The following is a 23,379-nucleotide window of genomic DNA, read 5'->3' on the forward strand; positions in this document are numbered from 1 at the left end:
TCTAGAATGTATTACATGGGTTGGTTAGTGAACATTTAGAAAAGGAAGAGGTAGTCACAAAAAACTAGCATAACTTTCGTTGAAAAGAGGTCACATTCGACCAAAGACTTTCTTTTTTGGACAGGGTTATTATACTAGCAGATCAGGATCATGAGGTAGTTGTAATTATTCTTGTAGGAAAGGGGAACTGTAGTCTAGATGATTGATAAGTAGAACTAGAATTGAACTACTGGACCCATGATAAAATTATTCATATTATTTTCATTGTATTCAATATATATTCATTATATTCAATAAATGTTTTCAATATATTCACATTTTTGTTGATGATTTTATATCAACCACGCATATCAGATTTGAAGATGACACAATGAGGATCCCAAAAGACCTTGATAAACGAAAATATTGGGCTAAATATAAAAAAGTATAAGTTTAATAGACATAAAATGTGAAGTCCCATACTTATATGCCAAGACCAGTAGAAAACAAAGTAAGCTTGGCTAGATAGCCATTTATCTAATAAAAAACTAGATTTTTAGTGGGCTGATAGCTCAGCATGAGTCACTGGTGTGATATGACAGTCACAAAAGTCTTCATAAGATCTTAGGCCAAATTAAAAGAGGCACAGTCTCTAGGATAAAGGGGGTCAGTATCCTGCCATTTCGTGCTGTGGTCAGAGCACATCAGCAATCTTGTTTTCAATTTTGAGTGCTACGTTTTTAAACTGATGCTGAGCAGATGTTCAGCGCACAAGATAATTACCTTTCAGAGACACCTAAGGGGAGAGCCTGTATCTAGAATAGCTGAGGACTTTTCAGGCTGCTCTGCCTCAGACCCTTTCAGCCCCTCTGCTGCCCCTGCTCCTGCTTGCAGCACAGCCCACTAGGAGACTGCAGTGGATGAGAGGGCTTCCTGAACCGTGCAGACATGGTTTTCAGCCTACTCTAGCTCTTGTTGAACAAAAGCTCCTCTAACAGTGAAAACAGAGTTTAACAAAATCTGCATGAACCACAAAGCTTGCCTTCACTTCCTTTCCTTTCCTAAACCCTCTGATATCTGGCTTTGAGTTTCCTTCTTTAGCTCAAACTGCTCTTTCCAAAGTTACCAATCATTTCTTATTTGCAAACTCTAATGGCCTCTTCTTGATCTCATTCTTTTTGACCTGTAGCCTTTGATCAATGCTGATCACCATCTCCTCCTGGGTATCCTCTGTTTAGGTTTAGGTAACACTGTTTTCCTCTGGTTCACCTCCACCTGTAAGCACTCCTCATTTTCTTGGCTGATATATCCACTAACCTTGGGTGTCCTGTACCCTCGTCTTCTCCCTCTATATTACTTGGAGATATCATCACCTACCATGGGTTCAACTATCATCTCGAGATGACTCTCAGATCTATATGTCCACTCCTAATTCCTCTCCTGAACTCCAACACCACCAACAATCTTTTATGCATCTTGAATTGGATGTAGGCACCTCAAATTCAACACATCCAAAATGGCACTCACTCCCTTTCTCCCAAACCCTCCCCTCTTCCCAACTTTTCTAACATTGGTGGGGGCACCAAGGTCATCTCATTCACTTAGGCTCACAAACTTTGTGTCATCCTTGACTCCTTGCTCACATTCAATAATCCACTGTTGTGAAAATCTTGTCATTTATATTTTTACAACAGCATCAATTGCACATCTCCTCCTCTCTGCTTACACAAGCACCGTATTGGTATAGATCCTCATGCCTGTGCTGCTAAATTAACTTTCTATTGGTCTGTCTCATCTTTTTCCCCTGCTCCTAAAACTTACTAAAACTTTCTCTGAAACTATGTACATATTTCTGTTAGTGTATATTAGTATATCACTTCCTCTAAATGTTGGAGTCCCCAAGGAAAAGGCTTATCTTCTCTCCTTTGGAATGTTATATAGTACCTATTAATATGCTCAGCACAGTGAGGAGTTTGGTAAATTCCATTAATTCACTAATTGACTTTATTAGCTCCACAGAATCTTAGTATAGTATATAGTCTGAATATGTCACCACCTTATCCTGACTCAACTCCAGTGTCTCCCCGTTACATCCAGGAACAAATATAAAAATCTCTATTTGGCTTTTTAAGCCCTTCACAACCTGTGTGCTTTCTATCTTTCCATTCTTCTCACACTTAATTCCTCTCCATGCACCATATGATCCAGCTAGACTGGCCAACTTGTATTCCTTGCACATAATATTCTATCTCTTGCTACATGGAGGGAACACTCTCCCTATTCAGCTCTGCCTCCTGGTTCCCTGGCTTTCTTTAAGTTCCCTCTTCTGCAAGAGACCGTTATTAATTCTTCCCACGGCTGGCACTTTCCCTTTAAGATTATATCTCATTATTTTGTGTGTGTGTGTGTGTGTGTGTGTGTGTATGTGTGTGTGTGTGTGTGTGTGTGTGTGTGTGTGTGTGTGCGAATGCAGCTGTTGGAATATTGTCTCCCCTATTAGAATGAGAGCTGCCTTTGCTTTTGGGTTTCCAGAACTTAAGAAGTACTGAATGTTTGTTGATTCACTCACTTACTGACTGGGCAACTAGGCTGGGCTTTGAAATCATGAAGAACTGCAGATACTTAGCTTTGAGGAGAAAAGACTTATGGAAGACATGAGAGCTGTCTTTAAGTATTTTAAGTGCTTTCAGGTGGAAGAAGGATTATACTTGCTCTCCTTGGCTATGAAGGGCTGAACCAGGAGCATCGATTGCATGAAAGCTGCAATGGGTCAAGTTCAGGTTTGGTGTAAGAAATGACTTCCTAAGGACTGGAGTCCTTCCAAAGTAGAAAGAGTTGACTGTCTCTGAAGCTAGTAGATTTCCCTTCCCCTGGAAATCCTGCTTGTCAGGTATCTTCTAACAGAAATTCTTGCCACAGAATTGGTTTCTGAGGCTTGTCCCCATTCTGAGATTCTGAGGAGCTAATCAAATCAATTAGCGAATTAATGGAATTTACCAAACTCTTCATAGTGTTGAGCACATTAATAGGTACTATAACAACATTCCAAAGGAGAGAAACTACGCCCTTTCCTTAGCGACTCTAGAGTTTAGAGGAAGAGATGTATTAATATACTCAAACAGCAATATGTACACATGCACACACACACACAGTGTTATTATTAACATAGTAAGATACACCCACTGGACAAGGTCGGTAGAGGAGGAAGTGCCTTTCATGGTGGAGATGGATTGTGGGTCTAGGCTCAGGCAGGCAGTCTGTGACTAGGAAAGAAAACAATAGTATCTAACTTATGTGGAAATTAACATGGACTTAAACTTCATTAGCAATATGTTCTATGGCGCTAAGGGTACAAGAGGAGGAAAACGTTAATTCTGAATGGGGTTGTTGGAATGTTAATTGCTCCTTAATCCTTCCCCCAAAGGGTGCCTAAACTCCTCATCTTGTCCTTTAAGACCTCGTTGTCAAACATTGTCTGAGTTTCAGCACTCCCATGCTTATGGGGTCCTTCAAGCTGCATCTCAGGATAGCTTGAGTCTCTGGAGCAATTGTGAATCTTGAGTCAGAGCCAGAATAGGCCCCAGGGTTAAAGAACTGCTTCAGTATGGCATTCTTTTTTTTTTTTTTTTTTTTTTAGTGACAAAATAACAGACTATAGACTATAGAATTCTACTAAAATAAAGTCTACTAATACCTGGATTTAGACTACACACAGACACACAGACATAGACACACACAGACACAGACACACACACAGACACACAGATACACACACACATATATATATACATATACACATACATACATTACACATGTATATGTATATGTAAAAACACAGATGGTAAATATCAGAGTAGACTTTGGACCCATGGTTTCTGATTTTAAATCCATTGTTCTTCCCCCTAGAGCATGGTTTAAGAGAGAATAGGACTTCCTAATCAAAAGGAAAAATTCATGATTCCTTCTGTCATTACAACTTAGAGTCACTTTCAACCTCTTTCTTTCTAATATATAATTATAAATGTTATATATTATCTATTTATCTATCTATAGGTTCTCCTCCTAGCACAGAGTGAATGTAAATACTAAATAGTCACTGTTTCTCTTTTACTGAGGAACCCTGAGGGTCTTCCCCTCCCAGTTCGATTCCTTTTTCTTTTGATTAAAGGGGCTATCCCTTGAGTAACTACTTAAAGAGGCTTATTCATCGCATGTTTATATCTCACTCAAAGTGAGAATCTGATAAGGCCTTAGCCTAAAATAGCCAGAATCTCCCATTGCATCCTGAGCCACCTTCAGTGGTCCTGATGAGTATCAGGCCACTGGACCCAGATGGCTCAGGTGAAGAAAGTGAGGTTGGTGACCTTGCACAGCCCTCCCTCACTCATATCAAAGTCAAATGCAAGTCATGTCACCTTGATGTCATGGTCCTCTTCGAGAACAAAGGACAAACACAACAACATCTATTTTTCTATGGACTTGTCTATGAAGAATGTGAATTCTCAGCAAGAGCCATGAAAAGAAGAGGTTTCACCCAACTGCCAAAGGGGTCAAGGACACAAAAAAAGGTTTAGGATGGCTGCTCTGAAGAGAATTTGCATTAAAGGTGCCAGTCTGATTTGATAGAAGGAATTCTTTTCCAGAAGATTCCTATGATGGTGAAATCACAGTTCCAGTCAAGGAAAAAAAATATGACTTTTTAAAATATGAGGATTGGTCTTGTCCTCCAACCTAAGATACATACACACTCACACACACACACATATACACACACACAGATGTGTATATGTATGGGCATCCATTTAAAAAAAATAAAATTTCATCTCCCTTTAAAAATATATTGTCTGCTTTAATAATTTTGGCCTAGTAGAAGCTGGGGACGTGCTACTGCATATTAGAAACCTCACTGTCCATTGTCATTGTCCATTATCACATTCTTCGTGTCCTCCCATTAATTTGTCACCTATATAATAAACCCCATCATATATTCACTGTCCAGTTGTATGCATTGTCTTTTTGTTCCTGCAAACTCCCACAATTCCTTCCCATGAAACACAATGACCAACTACTGAGTAAAACTCATTATGAAGTTCTTACAGATTGGCATATACTGAGAAGTAACATAATCAACCCCCTGGAAATTAGATTCAAACCAGGTGAATTGTGAAGAGAACACATACACTCTCTCCCCTTTCTCAATTCCCATTTACCTTTTATTGACTTGTCTGTGCCCATGTCGTATTCCCCTTCCTCCCTCTCCACTGTGCCCCTCCCCCCCAGTAGAATACAAGGTCAGGGACTGTCTATCAGTTTTGTCCTTGTTACCCAAGTTTCTAGGCACAATGTCCGATACAGTAGATGTGTTTGCTGAATTCAACCGAGAAAGAAAAAAGAGGGAAAAAGAGGAAATCTCAGTCATAGCATCTAACAGCATTATTTAGCACTTGGTGATTCTGAAACTAAATTATATTGCAATCAAACTATATGAAAGGAAATAAACACGATAGACTTTCAAAGAGAAAATAAGTTGTTGTCACATGCAGGATACTAGGCAGTTAGAAATCTATTTTGGGAATATCTTAATAACTGAGAAAGGCTCACCCAAAATGAAAATGTAAAAATTTCTGGTTGATCCAGGAGAGAGAAAAATCATACATATCTGAGGCATTTTTATTATTGACTGTTGTACGTGGCCTCTTATAAAACTTCAACTCCTTATCAGAAATATGTGTTCCTCTCCTCTGGAAAGCTTGTGGTTTTGTATTAAGTTCTAACTCCCCAGTGCCAGAGCATCGGCCTCCCAGTATGGCATGGTCTGCTTTTCTTGTACTTTTCCAGAAGGGGGAGAAAGGAATCTGGTGCTTTTTTAATCTTGGAAACTGTTCAGTGCTTTGATTTCTTGAGAGAATTTATAGCTTATTTTGCGAAGGTAGGCCAGAGTTGATGAGAAATGACACTGGTGAGATTGAAAGTGACTCTAAGTTGTAATGATCAGAAGGAATCATGAATTTTTCTTTTTGATTAGGAAGTCCTATTCTCTTTTAAACCATGCTGTCATGGGAATAACAATGGATTTGGAATAAAAAACCATGGATTCAAAATCTACTCTGTCACTTACCTCGTTTGGGGCTTTGTGTAAATCATTAACCTGACCAGTGTCTCAGTTTCCTCATCTATAAAATGAGTCAGTTGGACTAGATCACCTTTAAAGTTTCTTCTGGGTCTAAATCAAGAAGCAGAGCAATAGCTTTTTTTAATGCTATTCACTATAGATTTCTGGTTGGAATTCAAACTGAGACCAGTAGAACTGGGGGAATAATATAGCTTTATTTCATAAAAAAACATGGGAACGGGGGCGGAGCCAAGATGGCGAAGTAGAAAGACGCATATACACATAGCTCCGAACCCACAAACCACAGAACGGCAGAGGGGACTAACCCAGGGCGAATGCTGCACCCAGAGACCACGGAATATTGGAGCGAGGGAGATTTCTGTTCCGGAGAGACCTGCAAACCTCTCACGGGGGGGGGGGGGGTCCTTCGCGCCGTGGACTGGGCGCCAGGGCGGGTAGCAGAGAGCAACCATACCGCGACAGCGACACCGTGAGAAAAAGATCCGAGAGGGCTACGGGACGGGATCTCCAGCAGCCACGCGGGTCCCCCCACCCACAGAGGGACCAGCAAACCTCTCGCAAAAGGTCCGTCGCGCTGCAGACGCGGTGCCCAGCCCGGACCTGTGGCGGCGGCGGCGGCCACAGCTCCGAGAGGCACAGATCTGAAAGGGTTCCGGAGGCGGGATCTTCAGCGGCAGCACGGGCCCCCCCACCAACAGGTGACTGACGGGGGTAGGTGAGAGAGTCTCTTTGGCGGGTTGAGAGGGGAGTGAGGTGCCCCCAAGGCTCGGGCCCCCCCGGGAGGTGGGGGCTGAGAGGTGGCTGCGGACGGGGGCTCCCCAAGCGAGCGGGAGCCTGGATCCATTGTGGAAGGTCTGTGCATAAACCCCCTGAGGGAACTGAGCCAGAGAGGCGGCCCTGCCCCTGACCTCAGCACCTGAGCCTAATTTAACACTGAATAACAGCCCTGCCCCCCCCCCCCCCCCCCCCCCCCCCCCCCCCCGCCAAAAATCCTAAGGCGGGAAGCAGCATTTGAATCTCAGTCCCCAAACGCTGGCTGGGAGGACCAGGAGGTGAGGTGGGTGTGAGGAGAACATTCAGAGGTCAGGCCACTAGGTGGAGAAAATGCCAAGAAAAGGGAAAAGAAACAAAACTATTGAAGGGTACTTTATCGGAGAAAAAACACTTCCTCCCTTCCTTTCTGATGGGGAGGAACAAGGCTTGCCATCAGGCAAAGACACAGAAATCGAGGACTCTGTGTCCCAGCCCACCCAATGGGCTCGGGCCATGGAAGAGCTCAAGAGGAATTTTGAAAATCAGGTTAGAGAGGTGGAGGAAAGACTGGGAAGGGAAATGAGAGGGATAAGGGAGAAGCATGAAAAGCAGATCAGCTCCCTGATAAAGGAGAACCAAAAAAATCTTGAAGAAATTGGCACCTTGAGAACTAGCCTAACTCAGCTTGCAAGGGAGGTGCAAGGGGCCAATGAGGAGAAGAATGCTTTCAAAAGCAGAATTAACCAAATGGAAAAGGAGATTCAAAAGCTCACTGAAGAAAATAGATCTTTCAAATCTGGCATGGTACAGATGGAAGCTTTGGACTTTTCGAGAAAGACAAATATCTCAGAACATACCGCGCAGATTCGAAAAATGGAAGATAATGTGAAATATCTTATTGGAAAAACAACTGACCTGGAAAATAGAATCAGGAGAGACAATGTAAAAATTCTGGGACTACCTGAAAACCATGATCAAAAGAAGAGCCTAGACATCATCTTCCATGAAATTATCAAGGAAAACTGCCCTGAGATTCTAGAACCAGAGGGCAAAATAAATATTCAAGGAATCCGCAGAACACCGCATGAAAGAGATCCAAAAAGAGAAACTCCTAGGAGCATTGTGGCCAAATCCCAGAATTCCCAGGTGCAAGAGAAAATATTGCAAGCAGCTAGAAAGAAACAATTCAAGTATTGTGGAAATACAATCAGGATAGTACAAGACCTGGCACCTTCTACATTGAGGGATAGAAGGGAATGGAATAGGATATTCCAGAAGTCAAAGGAACTAGGACTGAAGCCAAGAATCACCTACCCAGCAAAACTGACTATAATACTTCAGGAGAAAAAATGGTCTTTCAATGAAATCGAAGACTTTCAAATTTTCCTGATGAAAAGACCAGAGCTGGAAAGAAAATTTGACTTTCTAACACAAGAATGAAGAGAACCATGAAAAGGCAAACAGCAAAGAGAAATCATAAGGGACTTACTAAAGTTGAACTGTTTACATTCCTACATGGAAAGACAATATTTATAACTCTTGAAACATTTCAGTATCTGGGCACTGGGTGGGAGTACACACACACACACATGCACACACGTACACATACATAGAGACAGAGTGCACAGAGTGAATTGAAGAGGATGGGATCATATACTAAAAAAAAAAACAAACAAAAAAACGAAATCAAGCAGTGAGAGAGAAATATTGGGAGGAGTAAGGGAGAAGTTATATGGGGCAAATTATCTCTCATAAAAGAGGCAAGCAAAAGACTTATTAGTGGTGGGATAAAGAGGGGAGGCAAGAGAAAAACACGAGGTCTACTCTCATCACATTCCACTAAAGGAAAGAATATAATGCACACTCATTTTGATAGGAAAACCTATCTCATAATACAGGAGAGTGGGGAACAGGGGCACAAGCAGGATGGGGGGGAGGATAGAGGGGAGGGCATGGGGAGGAGAATGCAATACGAGGTCGACACTCATGGGGAGGGAAAGGACCATAAGAAAATAGAAGTAAAGGGGGACAGGACAGGACGGAGGGAAATATAGTTAGTCCTATACAACACAACTAGTATGGAAATCATTTGCAAAACTAAACAGATATGGCCTATATTGAACTGCCTGTCTTCCAAGGGGAAGGGGTAGAGAGGGAGGGAGCTAAAGAAGTCGGAACTCAAAGTGTTAGGACCAAATGTAATGTTCTTACCACTGGGTAACAAGAAATACAGGTTAAGGGGTCAAGAAAGCTATCTGGCCCTACAGGACAAAAGAGAAGACGGAGACAAGGGCAGGGAGGGAGGATAGAGGAGAGAGCAGATAGGTCACAGGGGCAATTAGAATGCTTGGGTCTGGGGGGGGGAGGGGAAAAAAGGGGAGAAAATTTGTAACCCAAAATTGTGTGAAAATAAATGTTAAAAGTTTAATAAAAAAAAACAAAAAACCATGGGAACTCTGCAACTGACTGTCCTCTCTATAGGTTAGCACAAAAGGGTGACTGTGACCCGCTATGGTCCAAGGCAACCAATTCACCTCCTGATCGATCCACAACAACCCAAGCCAATCAATTCATACCCCAATAAATGAGGAAAATCAATACACAATACACAACAGAATTCTACACAATAGAATTCTTCTTTCCTAACAACACTATCCTTCCTTATCCCACAGTTTGGGTGTGTGTATATGTGTGTGTATATGTGTGTGTGTGTGTGTGTATAGATAGGTAAAGCCAATTTTTAAAGTATTATATTTATTATATTTTATTATAATATTATTATTATATTATATTTCTTGACATACAAATCAAGCTTCAATTCAGTCTTAATGGTAGCTAATAACACTACTTTGTTGGGGATAACAAAACCTTGGAGTTTATAACTTTTTTACAAAGCACTTTCATAGGATTAATGAGATTATGTGTATGTATATGTGTTTATATGCACATACCCACATGTATATAAATAGTTATTTGTATATATGTGAGCATATATGTATATACAAATGTATATAATATACTTATATGTATATCGCATGTGTGTATATACATACATACACATATATGTATATATGTGGGCATGTGTATATACGTATGTGTATGTATATATATATATATATAAAATCTCATTGATCCTATGAAAGTACTTTGTAAGAAAGTTATAAATCCAAGGTTTTGTCATCACCACCAAAATAGTTTATTATTAGCTGTAGTAAGACTGAGTTGAAGCCTGGTCTATAGGTCAATCAGTATAGTACTTTAAAAACGGACCAGACTTGAACCCTGAATAGTCACTTTCCGGAGTTTGAGATACCCCCGTTGTAGCACAGAATGCAAAGGCTGCTTCCAAAATACATATTAATTTTTTTTTCAGTTGGTTCATTTTAATTAAGAATCATGCATTCGTTGTAGTTTGTATTTGGTAGTCTGGCTTTTTTTTTTTTTTGGAGTGAGGCATGTTTTTTCTTTCCCTTATTCCTTCTCAATTAGAAGCAGATTGATTCTTACAATTTTATATATTGCTTGTGAGGATAGTTCATAAGGACAAGCAAAACAGTTATGACAAATAATAAATGAAACGGACGTGACATGGGTTGTCAGTGTTTTCCCAAATGGCAAACTCTCATCCTCACCACCACTTGATCCCTCACCACTGAAAGGCATCCTTTCTTTTGCCTTTCAATGTGACAGGTCCTCTGCTAGACTGACTGGAACCTATTTTCCTGACTTAGAAGAAATGACTCCCCATTTCTTTGCATCCTGGAAGGCTACCCTTGAACTTTTCATCCCTAGAGCAGGAAACCTGGTGTGAATCGGCTAACCAGAGCACCGTCCCAGTAACATGGAGACAAGGGTCACTTTGGTTTTTCACCCTTCTGGTGGACTCTATTTTCAAATGACAAGCAGAAAGCCTTGGCATACTTCTTATGCCAAACTTAAGAGAACCACATTGGCTGCTACCTTAATCTTTTAATTGAAAGTAAACCTATATGATAGCGTTGGAGCTCTGAGATTTTAGGGGAACTGTCCATAGACATTAATTTACCCCCCATTATAAAATCCAAAGGCAGTACTATTTTAATCTATACCGTGCTTCCCTAATTCTGATGCAAGCAACTAACACAGTTTGGCTTCAAAGGCCCTTTTGCTGAAATTTACAGGTGTAGGATGTGAAGAATCAAATCTTGTTTCAACCCTGAGGGTTCTATTTATGCTGGACATCAGTACTGATTATTCTTAAACACAGAAATGCAGATGGAGACTGTCTGTATGTTACTCACTAGCATATGAAGCATGCCATTTGGCATACTGCCCATATCCTATGTGGTGAGCAGCTGGAATCTGACTGCTTTTGCAAAATGTATTAAGGTACAATCACAAAGGAACTATATACAGATGTCAATGGTACATCTGGAAAGGATTGGGCTTGTGGAAGCAATAACCATCATATCCACCCACCACACAGAGACTTTGGTGAGCAACAGCTTTGAGCTTGCAAATACAAATGAAATCTAAAGAAAAGCCTTTATATCCACAGCAGGTTTTTTAAAAAATGTAGGCTGAAGTTGAGAAAGTAGCGATGCCCTTGCAAAGAATGACATTCATCACAGAACTCCACGAATATAGCCTTGAAAATAAAACAAGCTATTAGGACTTCATCTATGAGTGATATTAAGTATCCTCCACAGTATTGTATTGAAATGGTGAGTCAGTGTATAAAAATGTAAGTACAGCCAGTAGATGGCATCATAATAGCTAGAACAATATTTTGGTGCCTTATTTGCTTGACATCATATCTCCTGTGCTATATGGATTCTCCCCTTAATTCTTAGAAATGGGCCATTTTAATTTTCAGCCCTCCTTATTCTTTCCTTTTAAATTTTCACCTGACAGATGTTATTTTTTTTAAAAAGTTAAACCTCGCAATCCTACTATTAAGTGATTCTGTTGTAAAAGTCATTAAAAGGCAAATTGACATTCTTTAATTTTTAAATGAATGTTAAAGATTAATTTTTAAAAGTTAGGTGTAAGCACCCAAATAGAGTTAATTCACTGTGATTGACTGCAATCTGCAAAGCTGCTTAACAACAGAACAGGAGAGGGAAAAAGGGTGACAGTGATGCCCCAACCCCCCAACTTAGACCAATTCCCTGGAAATTACTGAATTGATAAGTTGCACAAATAATTATGTTATTGAATAGAAAATGGAAAGAAAAAAATCTAATTTTGTTCTTTAGAGCTAAATTTGCTTCTTAGTTTACTGTATTTAGCGATCTGCAATCCCAACAAACTACTTAAGTCATTAAAATCCCATTTCTTTCTCCTTTCTATGCAACATGAACTGAACCTAAGTCTAATTCTTCATGCAAAGTCAACAGCACTGAGTATGTGAGACTCAGCATTTTACATTTTGTATATTGCTTAGCCAAGTCAATAGCCAAGCTTAAAGACATTTATGGTTCAAGAATATAAGGGATTTCCTTATTGCACCACATTTTCTGGTTTGGATGGATGTTATTTTGGTAGTTGGGTTTGTATTAGATTGATCCAATAAATAAAAGAGTGTTCTTGCAAATGTGAAGGACAACAGTCTGCTGAGAAGGCTAATCTAATCAGAGACTTGTTTCTTAGTTTAAGTGTATGTCATAAAAACAGTCAAATCCCATGTCATGCTGCAGTAAAGGTTACATCAGCACTTCATATAATATTTATAATTGTAAAAGAAACTCTGCAGTCTGGATTCCAACATGACATTAATCTCTCCCTCCTCTTTCTTTCTCCCCTTTCCCCTCACTCAAGCTAAATGCCTTCCCCAGCCCCTATCTGATAATGGGAGTAAATGATCTCACAATTCTGATATCACAGGAAATCTTGACCACGAAAGCAAACATAGAATCACTTTACAACCCAAGCAGTCTGTAGCCACACACATTAAGGACATGCTTTGTGCCTTTGTATCTGAAGATCCCATAAGTGAAACCTTTTCATCTTCATCCTACAAAGAGTTACCATCCATCACAAGGTTAGGAGATTAAATCTTTTGCCAGTTGCTGGGAAGGGCCCTGTTGGTGGTGCTGGTTTGGTAAGATGTTAATGAGGCCAGGCTCACGGGCTTATTTCCCAAATGGAGCAGCTAACTTCCAAGTGAGACCAACTTTCTGATGGCCACAAACTTCACCCCAGAACCTGAGCATCTGCTTCTATAATTATAAGACCACGGTATGGATAGGGATTAAGATGGTAGATGACTCAGTGCAATCCACTACCACTATTAGAACACCAACTGAAAACCTGTTCTATTGATGGTGGCTCAGGGAACATTATCTTCAATATATCAGGGACAAGTCAGATGTTATAGTACACTTGTAGTCCTTGCTACTGGGGAGGCTGAGGTTGGTGGAACTCTTGAATTGGGGAATTCTGAGTAGGCCTAGAACAGGTTTAGTATCTACACTAAATCCTGCACTAATATGATAAACCCTTAGAGAAGGGGGTAGAAGGAGATGGGCACTGGGCTGCCAAAGGGGGTGTGAATCAGCTCAGGTTGCAAACAGGAGGATGTCACAAATCAAAAGTGGGTGGATTCAGGCCTTTGAGTAACCATTTCACTTCTAGCCAGAGAGAGAGAGGGAGACCTAATCTTAAAGAACTCCCTGGAAGGATTATTTTCATTTTTTAAAATAAACCAGAACAGGAGAAGTCAACCTCAGTGGACAGGGGAACATAAACCAAGAATAACATACTTGAAAAATCTTTCTTTATACAAAAAAAGACAATGAAAAGTGATAAAAGAATACTTAGTAGAAAGGCTTGAATCAATTTAATTACCTTTCTCCTTAGGGCAGGTGCTTTGGATAGCTTCAGGAAAGTCAGATGTGGTCTGAAGTCTTTGCTACCTGTAATGTCTATGTTCATTTCCTGAAAAGATCTCTCCACGGCCTCTGGTAAACAAGCAATTTGTCATTATCTTTGGGGGACAGTCAAGGAGGGACACAGGCTACATCATTGTCTTTATCAAAATATCTCGTTAGTTGCAGCATATGATTATGACTGATTGAGCAGCCAAAGTTTATGTTTTCACAGCTGTCACATATTCAAAATACAAATTCAAAACGTGAAATGCACATTTGTTTTCATCAAAAAAATTTTAAGTGCTGCCAAGTTGGTGAGTTCTGATGATAGAAATGACATGGAATTCATGAATTGTGCCATGATATAATTGGCATATGGATAGAGTTGAAGCTCTGGTCCATAAGTCCTCCCCTGCTTCCAACCACTATGCCTCTACCTCAATTGGATTCAATGCAGCAGGTTGGCTTACATGGTGATTTGCAACTACAGATGGAAAATTTAGTGATGATATAAATTGTAGAAGCAATTTTCCTCCTTTTGTGTATGGAACAAAGGAACATGCTAACATTAAGAGACAAATGGCCAATATTATCATCCAATGGCTAGGTTCTTTTGGTTGGACAAAGAGATCTTAGAAACCCCTTGAAAGATTCTTTAGAATAGTGGTGTCAAGCTCAAAAAGAAGGGAGTGGGGCACTGCCTTCATGTGCATACTGACTTAGAAAATGTTAACATTATCTATATTCTATTGGATTTTTATTTATTTGGCAAACGTTTCCCAATTACATTTTAATCTTGTTCCACACACTTGGGAGTGTTGTGGGCCTGCTTTAGAGCAATGTTGGTCATTGTCTTTAAGCTCACTGAATGAAAGGATAGTACCTTAGAGCTATCAGCCTAGCTCATAGTCTGTGATCAAAAAATACTTGTTGACTGACTGAGCCAGAAGGGTCTGATAGATGTCTCTGATTCAGAAGATAAATGGCAACCTGATACAGAGATGTGAGGCATTTCAGCCTTATGTACAAAGATGAGGCTGGACTTGACTTAGTAATTTATCACATCTTGCGATTAAATTTTTTATTATTCTTTTTTTCAAAATGTTCGAAAAAATCCCCAGAATAGTTAGACATCAAGTTCACCACACTCCTCACAGAGGAAGCATGGTGGGTGGTAGAAGTGGCCTGGGAGTTAGAAGACCACACTTCTGGTCCCTGCTTTACCACTAACTGATACTGTAACCTCAGGCAAATTTGCATCAACTCCCTGGGACATGGTTTCTTGAGGGCTAGGTTGTGGGCTGGAAACACAAAGAGGTTCTTGTCCAGTTGAGACCAACTCTTTGTGACCCTATTTGGGATTTTCTTGGCAAAGATACTGGAGGATCTGCCATTTCTTTCTCCAGTTCATTTTACAGATAAGGAAACAGAGGCAAACAGAATTAAATGATTTGCCCAGGGTCCCACAGCTAGTAAGTGTCTGAGGTGGGATTTGAACTCAGGTCTTCCAGACTCTAGGTCCAGCCCTCTATCCACTGCACCACCTAGCTGCCCACAAAGAAGGTCTAGAATGATGTCTAAAGGTTCTTTTTTTTCAGTTCCATAATCTCTGAAGATATTCAAAACCTAAAAGGTGAAAAAAATAGCACTTGAGAGAAGAAACACTTGTTTTAGAAAGTGAAGGCATGTTAAGAACCAGGGGAAGGAACCAAATGAATGAGAAGTTAGAGATTCCCAATACATTTGGGGTTTATGAAAATGGGCTAGAAGATTCTACCTGGATTGAAAAGGAAGAAAGCCATTTGCTCCTGCACATTGATTGTCTGATAGCCAGTTCATTTCATGCCTGCTGCATAGTCAAACCATCCCTGCTGCAGCTGGCAGTCCCTCAGAGGCCAATGACTCATCCATAGTGCAATTCTCTGATTCAGAGGATGAGCAAATAAAAGTTCAGGCATATTGGGAGAATAGGGAGAGGGTAACTGCTGTTCCTGTCATAGTAGTACTTACTTATTTGGACAGCTTGAGAGCACTTACATCTACTAGGTATATTAGTCAAGCACACTTCTGAGGGAAAAATATTCAGTCCAGTGGTCATAAAATCAGAGACCCCAAAAGAATCTTGAGAGGCCATTTGGCCCATTCTGCTGCATGGAGGCTTGGTTTACCCTAAACAATTTCTGCCTGTTGGGTGTCTCTGCCACTCTTAAAGATCCCCAAGCAAAGAGATTCTAGTTTTCAAGTACATCAGCAGTTTGGCAGGGTTTCCACTCAGAGGGACAGCTTATCCTAGCATGCGTCCAAGCTGACAATCTAACAGGCCTACAAAAAATATAAGGAATCTGGCTTCATCTCATTTTACTTCTGTGACATTTTTACTATATTCTCATGTTCTTGGCACTGTTATTGTTGGTTACAGCTGAGATCTGGGCTACTCACTATTTAGATATTGCTAGAAACGGGCTCCCCCATGATACACCAAACTTCCCTATCCATCACGTTCTTCTCTCTGTTCCTACTACTACTATGCTGATAGATTATCCACTCCAAATGTTCACCTGGACTATTTGTGCCTAACCTGTGGTAGAGCATTCCAAGTTCTTATTGGTCTGATTAATCACAGTCAGACACACTGAAAGTTGACTTTACCACAGTGAAGTCATTGTGGTCCTGTTTTTGAATAAGCAACCTTATCTGTTCTTACAACTACCATCTGGAAAACCAGGGTTGATAAAAGCCATTGTGATTCAAATGGAGCTATTTGACTATGCCTTAAAATCTTGCTCATTGTTTGAATTTTGATGGCTCAGAGTGGAGGTAAATAAAAATTTCTGTTCTGTCCAGAAACCCTGAAGGTCTTCCCCGCCCGGACTGATTATTTTGTGAAGGCAAACTAGGCCAGGTTTTTTCTCAATTCTTACCTAGCCTTTAATTATTGAATGGGTGTGGCATCAGACAAACTGAGACCTGGGAATGACCTTAGCTTAAAAAGGCCAAGGTCTCCCCCTGCATCTGGGGCCTTCACCAGTCATCTGTCATGTCTTGCCGCTGGATTCCAATGACTCAGGAAGAGAGAGCGAAGTTGATGGCTTCTCTCAGCTCTGCCAGGGCTAGAGTCAGGAAGACTTGAGTTCAAATCTGACCCCAGACACTTAGTATCTGTGTGACTCTGAGCAAGTCACTTGACCCTGTTTGCCTCAGTTTCCTCATCTGTAAAATGAGCTGGAGAAGGAAATGGTAAGCCACTCCAATGTCGTTGCCAAGAAAACCCAAATGAGGTCACAGAGTCAGATACAACTGAAAAATGACTGAACAGCAACCATACAAGAAGCAGAATAGAATAACACATACCATGCTTGATTCAGAAAAACCTGGGGCCAAACCCTGCCTCTAGCACATAATGAGCATTTCTGCCTGCCTCAAGTCTCTCCCCACTCCCATCCATTCTCCATTCAGCTACTAAAGTGATTTTCCTAAAGCAAAGGCCCAATAACGTTATCTTTCTACTCAATAAACTCCAGTGGCTTCCTTCTGCCTCCAGGAGAAAATACAAAATACTCTGTTTGGCGTTCAAAGCCCTTCATAACTTAGCCCCCTCCTACCTTTCCGCGCTTCTTACAGCTTGCTCCCTACCCCATACTCTTCAGTCAAATGATACTGGTTTCCTGGCTGTTTCATGAATAAGACACTCAAATCTCTTGGTTCCAAGTACTATGTCCTGCCTTGGAATGCTCTCTCTGACATGCTCTGACTACTGGCCTCCCCTGCATCCTTTAAATCCCAACTAAAATCCTCCCTTTTACAGGCAATCTTCCCTATTCTCTCTTAATTCCAGTGCCTTCCCTATGAATTATTTTCAAATTTATCTTATATATGGCTTGTTTTGTATATGTTTGTTTGCATGTTGTCTCTCCCATTAGGCTGTGATTTTTTTAAAATATACATTTTATTTTTCCCCCAATTACATGTTAAAACAATTGTTATACATTTTTTAAAAAGTTTTGAGTTCCAAATTCTATCCTTCAGTCTCTCCCTTTCCTTTCCTGTCTCTAAGATGGTAAGTACAGATATCTTTCCCATTATATTGTGAAGTCCTTATGAGCAGCGATTGTCTTTTGTCTTTTTGTGTGCAGCACCTACTTAGCATGATGCATGGCACGTAGTAGGTGCTTAATAAATGTTTATCGATTGTTATAATTTCTTGATGTCCAAAGACAACTCTCTAAGACTGGGAGCTACATACAAATTACATTCACACCAGCGGAAGGAGTTTACAAACTAGGTTTCATACACTGATGAAATCACAAGTCAAGATCCTCTCCCCATTACAATATATGGCATATAACGCACATGTTTTAGATATGTGTACACACATCTATATGTAGTCATATGTACACATTCACATATATATATTTTGTAAATATATGTATATTTTGAATATGCATTTCTATATGGATATATTAGTGTATATGCCTATGCATGCACATACATGTGCCCACATATACATATATATCACATATATACATGCATACATAAATACCTATTGGAGCACCTAAGCTCAGATATTGGGTCTATCACTACCTATGTCTCTTTTCTGTCTCTAGATTGTTGTGGGTTCAAGTCCCAGCTAAAATCCTACCTTCTAGAAGAAGCCTTTCCTGACCACGCCCCCTTCATTTCCTTCCCATTTTTTATTATCTCCAAGTCATCTTGTATCTACCTTGTCTGGACTTGGTTGTTTGCATGTTAGACTGTGAACTTCTTAAGAGCAGAGACTGTATTTTTCCTCTTTCTTTGTGTGCCCAGCACTTAGGATAGTGCCTGGCAAATACAAGTTGCTTAATAAATGTTTGTTGACTTGACTTAACTAACTTTGGTTAGGTCACTTAATCTTTCTGGGTCTTGGTTTTCATATAAAAAGTGTTTGGATTACATGACTTTTAAGGTTCCTTTCAGTTCTCAATCTATGATTCTATTATACATAATATATACAACATATATTACCTGTAAGGTTCATATCACTCAACGCTTATTAAGTGCCAACTATGTGCCAGGCATAATAATAAAACAAAACCTCGGGAATATAAAATGAGGCAAAAGACAGTTGCTGCCCTTAAAGAGCTCACCATCTCATTGGGGAGACAACATGCAAACAAATAATATATAAATGAGCTAAATCTTGCATAAATAAGAAATAATTTAAAGAGGGAAAGCCTTGGAATGAAGAGGACTTGAGGAAAGCTTCATGTAGGAGATTTTAATTGGAACTTAAAGGAAGTCAGTACTCAGAGCAGAGGAGGGAGAACTGTCCAGATATGGGGGAAGAGTCACAGAAAATGCTGAGAGTCAAGAGATAGGGTGTTTAGTTTGTGGAACAGTCAGGAGTCCAGGGTCACTAAATTCAAGAGAAAGTGGCAGGAGCAAGGTGTAAGAAGACTAGAAAGGTGGATGAGGTTAGATCATGAAAGGCTTTGAAGGACAGTACTTTGTATCTGATCCTGGAGGCAATAGAGAATTACCAGAATCTGAGTAGGAGAGGGTGACATAATTGGATCTGCACTTTAGGAAAATCACTTAAGTGACTGAATGAAATAAAGACTGGAGTGGGGAGAGACTTGAGGCCAGCAGATCCACCAGCAGGCTATTACAATAATCAAGTTTGAGGAGATGAGGGCCTCCAGTTGAGTGGTGGCATTGTCAGAGGAGACAAGGGGGCATAATTGAGAGATATTGCAAAGGTACAATAGATAGGCCTTGGCAACACATTGGAATTGGGGGTGTGAGAGAGAGTGAGGAGTCCAGGATGATCCCTAGGTTGCAAGTCTGAGGGACTGAGAGGATGGTGTTGCCTTCAACAGCAGTAGGGAAGGTAGGAGGGAGATGGGGTTTAGGAGGAAAGATAATGAGTTTAATTTTGAACATAATTGAATTTAAGATGTTTACTGTACTGCTTACTGGACATCCAGTTTGATATGTCTGAAAGGTAGTTGGAGATGAGAAATTGGAGGTCAGCAGAGAAGTTGGGACAGGATAGGTAGATTTGAGAACTGTCAGCATAGTAGTTGAGACACATGCCTAGACCCAGAGGAGAGGATTACAGGGAGTGTGCCTTAGGTCTACAAGGAGGGTTATAGGGGTTGTAGGAGATAATGCAGATAAAAGCAGCAGAGATGGGCCATAGAAACACTTCACCTATTGCACAATCTTGCCAAAGGCCAACCTTGCCATTCAGCATTCCTTTACTTCTTACATTTTTCCCTCCAAGGGGTAGGAAGGGTTCTGATAGGGCAGCTGGTAGAGCACACAGGATCTACATTGGAGGACTGAGGGAAACTGTCTGAAGCAAAGATCTGTATTCTCTTGACCTTAGCGTGTGAAAAGGAGTTAGTGAGAGTGATTGGAAAGTATTAAGGGTTACACTGTTTACATGGAAGTAAGATTTAATAGAGTTTTGGATGATGGAAGGAAATCTTGTTAATCCAGCAGGACTTATCTAAAGATTGATTTGGGAGAAGATAGTTGGCTGTACGTTTAATGACACTTTTTTTCTAGAATAATTGACTATGAAAAGAGTTAGTTATCAACGTATTGTCTCTATACTACCTGTGTGACTTTGGACAAATCACTTCGTGTCTCTGGTCCTCAGCGTCTCCATCTACACAATGATGAACTAGATGACATTTAGAGTCTTTTCCTATTCTAAATCTGTGGGACTAATGACCGTTTCTAGAACTGGATTTTTTCAGATAACTCTCAGAGGCTCTCTTTTGTCCTTGTATCTCCAGTGTTTAAAACAGTACCTGGCACACAGGAGGCACTTAATAAGTGCTTATTGACTGATCACTTAGGCAATCATAGGTCTTCTTGGTACAAAGAGGAATGGAGCCCATTCTTCATCTTCCCTCAAGCTCGGCCGCATTCTGACATCTGTTGCTGTGGTTTGGTATTCTTCATGACCCCATTTGGGGTTTCCTTTGCAAAGATAATGAAGTGATTTTCCATTTCCTTCTCCAGCTCATTTTAGAGATGAAGAACTGGGGAAAACAGGGTTAAATGACTTGCCAAGGGTCACACAGCTAGGGTGTGTCTGAGGCCAGATTGGAACTCATCAAGATTAGTCTTCCTGACTCCAGCCCCAGTGCTCTATCCACTGTACCACCTAGCTTCCCTGTTTTGACATCTGCATAGAAGGAAACCCCACAATGCACACTTATTTTACAGATTAGTGCACTCCCTGTGATACAATAGAACCATCCTTTCCACCTACACTTTGTCTTTGGACAAAACAAGACCAATGCAAGTTCACAAAGATAGTGGACCCACCTAACAATATAGAGCTTAAGTTCTTCTGAAGCTCACTGTGAGAGGCATTGTGACATGGTAGATATAATGCTTGATAAAGTACTTGATTCGGTGTCACAGAACCTGAGTTCAAATCCCAGTTCTGTTGCTTACTTCATTTGTGACCTTGGGCAACCTATGTGACCTCTCTGGGCCTTAGTTTCTTTACCTGTAAAATGAGGGATTTAGACTAGATGATCTCTAAGGTCTATGATCTTATGATTCTACATTATCTATTTATTTTTCTATTTTATTTAATTGGAAATAAATAGAAATTATTTGAACTGTATTATGAGTTCTAAAAGCCATAATGAGCATCAAAAAAAAATTTTCTGTTTTTCAAGGAAAGTGAAGGTTACTAAGGAGGACAACACATGATTTGCCCCAATGACTTGTTGGTGGGTGTAATATCTTGAAACTTAAGGCTATTGGATGTGGGTAGCTTTGAGTCACGAATGTGATTTTTAATATTCAGGTGATATATCCATTTTGAATTTATTTTGGAATATGGCACAAATTGTTGGTCTAAGCCTAATTTCTTCCAGACTACTTTCTAGTTTTCCCATCAGTTCTTATCAAATAGGGAGTTCTTTCCTAAGTAAGATGTTTTCTGCTTTATAGAATGCTGTTTCATTCAATGTTGAGTTTCATTATTTCTGATTCTCCCTTGTCTCATTGATCTACTTCTCTCTCTTTTACCCAATTTCAAACGGTTTTGATGACTACTGTTTCATAATATAGTTTGAGGTCTGGAAGTGGAATTCTTCCCTTATAACTCTGAAACATGAAATGCTACACTTATTAGTCAGAAAGAAGTGAGTTAGAATCTTGTTTTAAACATTTACTAGCTATGTGACCATAGGCAATTCACTTAACTTCTTTTGGCCTCAGTTTAATAATCTGGAAAATGGAGCTGATTATGTCATAGGATTATTTTAAGGACCAAAGATGATATTATATGTAAAATTGTTTACAAACTTTTGAGCACTATCCAATGTCACATAACCAATATGTGCTAGAGTTAGGACTTGAACCTAAATCATCTTGACTCTGAGGCAGATAGAAACCCGATACCCCAGACTGCATCTCTTGAGCTATTAATGTGATGACCAGTCTCAGGAAAATGGTACTCTCTGTATTTACCTATATGTAGGTGAGAAAGAGAGAGCCCCTAGGCAGACCAGTTTCCAAATGATCTGTAACGAAGAGAGAATTTCATTTTTTTTTCCCTTAGAGTATTTGAGCTGTGGAAGGAAGAGCTTTTGTCTTAAGACTATTTATGGTCCTGGACCTTTTGAGATTCCTAACATTAAATGAAATGCAAACATTACAAGGAAGAAAATACTATGTGAAAACCTTACATGTTGGGAGAAACGAGATAATGGGAGACAGAATATTGGTCCAAATGTGGCATTGTCTCTCAGGAAGACAGGTTTGAAGTAACGCAGGCAAATAATGAACTCTCTGCTTATGCAAGACCCATTAAATGCAGTCAAGGCCAGCCCCCTTCCCACAAGATATTAAATTAAACCCTTTAAACCAAGCCCTTGCCTGCTGTCAATGAGACAGACATCTTACTGGTGGTGGGCTCAACAGTTCAAGTTTGAGGTAGATATTCCAGGAATTCATTCGCTGATGCCTTGCCTATAAAAGGGATAGCTGGCTATGGATCAATATTTTGTTCAAGATCCAAGGCTAACGTTTTTTTGTTTGCCTTACTCACTGTTCAACATGCAATGCCACAAATGGAGCAATCACCTGCTTTATTTTACTTGTATGGAGACCTATCGTTACCTGGTAACATCTGCTCACACTGACCAAGAGCCTGACTTTTTTTTTTTTTTAAATAAGCTGCCCCTTGGGATATAAATCATGGCAAATCTTCTTAATTTTAGGATGATGAAAGTGAAGAGAGTGCTGTATGACTCAGGTACTTCCTGGTTGCAAGTGAAAGCACATTTCCCAGTGGCATTAACCCTTTCAAGGTCTCAGTGCATTGATTAAAACACTGAAGCATTAGTCACTGGAATACCAGAATACCTTTGTGGATCAAAAACCCAATCCTTCTTCAAAAGATGCCTAATTCACCACTAGGAAATAACAGCTACAGTGTGGCTTTTGTGAGCTTCTGAAAAAATGAAGCTGTGTGCTGGGAAAAATGTTAGCATATAGTAGGAACTTAACAAATGGTTATTGACTTGACCTTTCAACTCTGTAGTTTGTCAGTATAAGGTGATTAATAAATTAGTTCCAATAACACGTTTGAAAAGCAACCTATTTCATATTAAAGGTTCTTATAACAAAAAACAATGAAAAATAAAA

The 23,379-nt window shown here is 40.1% G+C and overlaps 1 protein-coding gene across 1 annotated transcript in view; it reads right to left on the minus strand.

The window, feature by feature from the left end:
* Positions 1-23,379, minus strand: part of LOC140501075 (uncharacterized) — a 70,923-nt gene that overhangs the window by 2,313 nt on the left and 45,231 nt on the right. The window contains exon 5 of the mRNA XM_072604275.1: positions 13,694-13,806. Within this exon, the coding sequence (XP_072460376.1) occupies positions 13,694-13,806 (113 nt within the window). The remainder of the gene's footprint in view (positions 1-13,693; positions 13,807-23,379) is intronic.

Source organism: Notamacropus eugenii, chromosome 4 (genome assembly GCF_028372415.1).
Source record: "Notamacropus eugenii isolate mMacEug1 chromosome 4, mMacEug1.pri_v2, whole genome shotgun sequence".
Lineage (NCBI taxonomy): Eukaryota > Metazoa > Chordata > Mammalia > Diprotodontia > Macropodidae > Notamacropus > Notamacropus eugenii.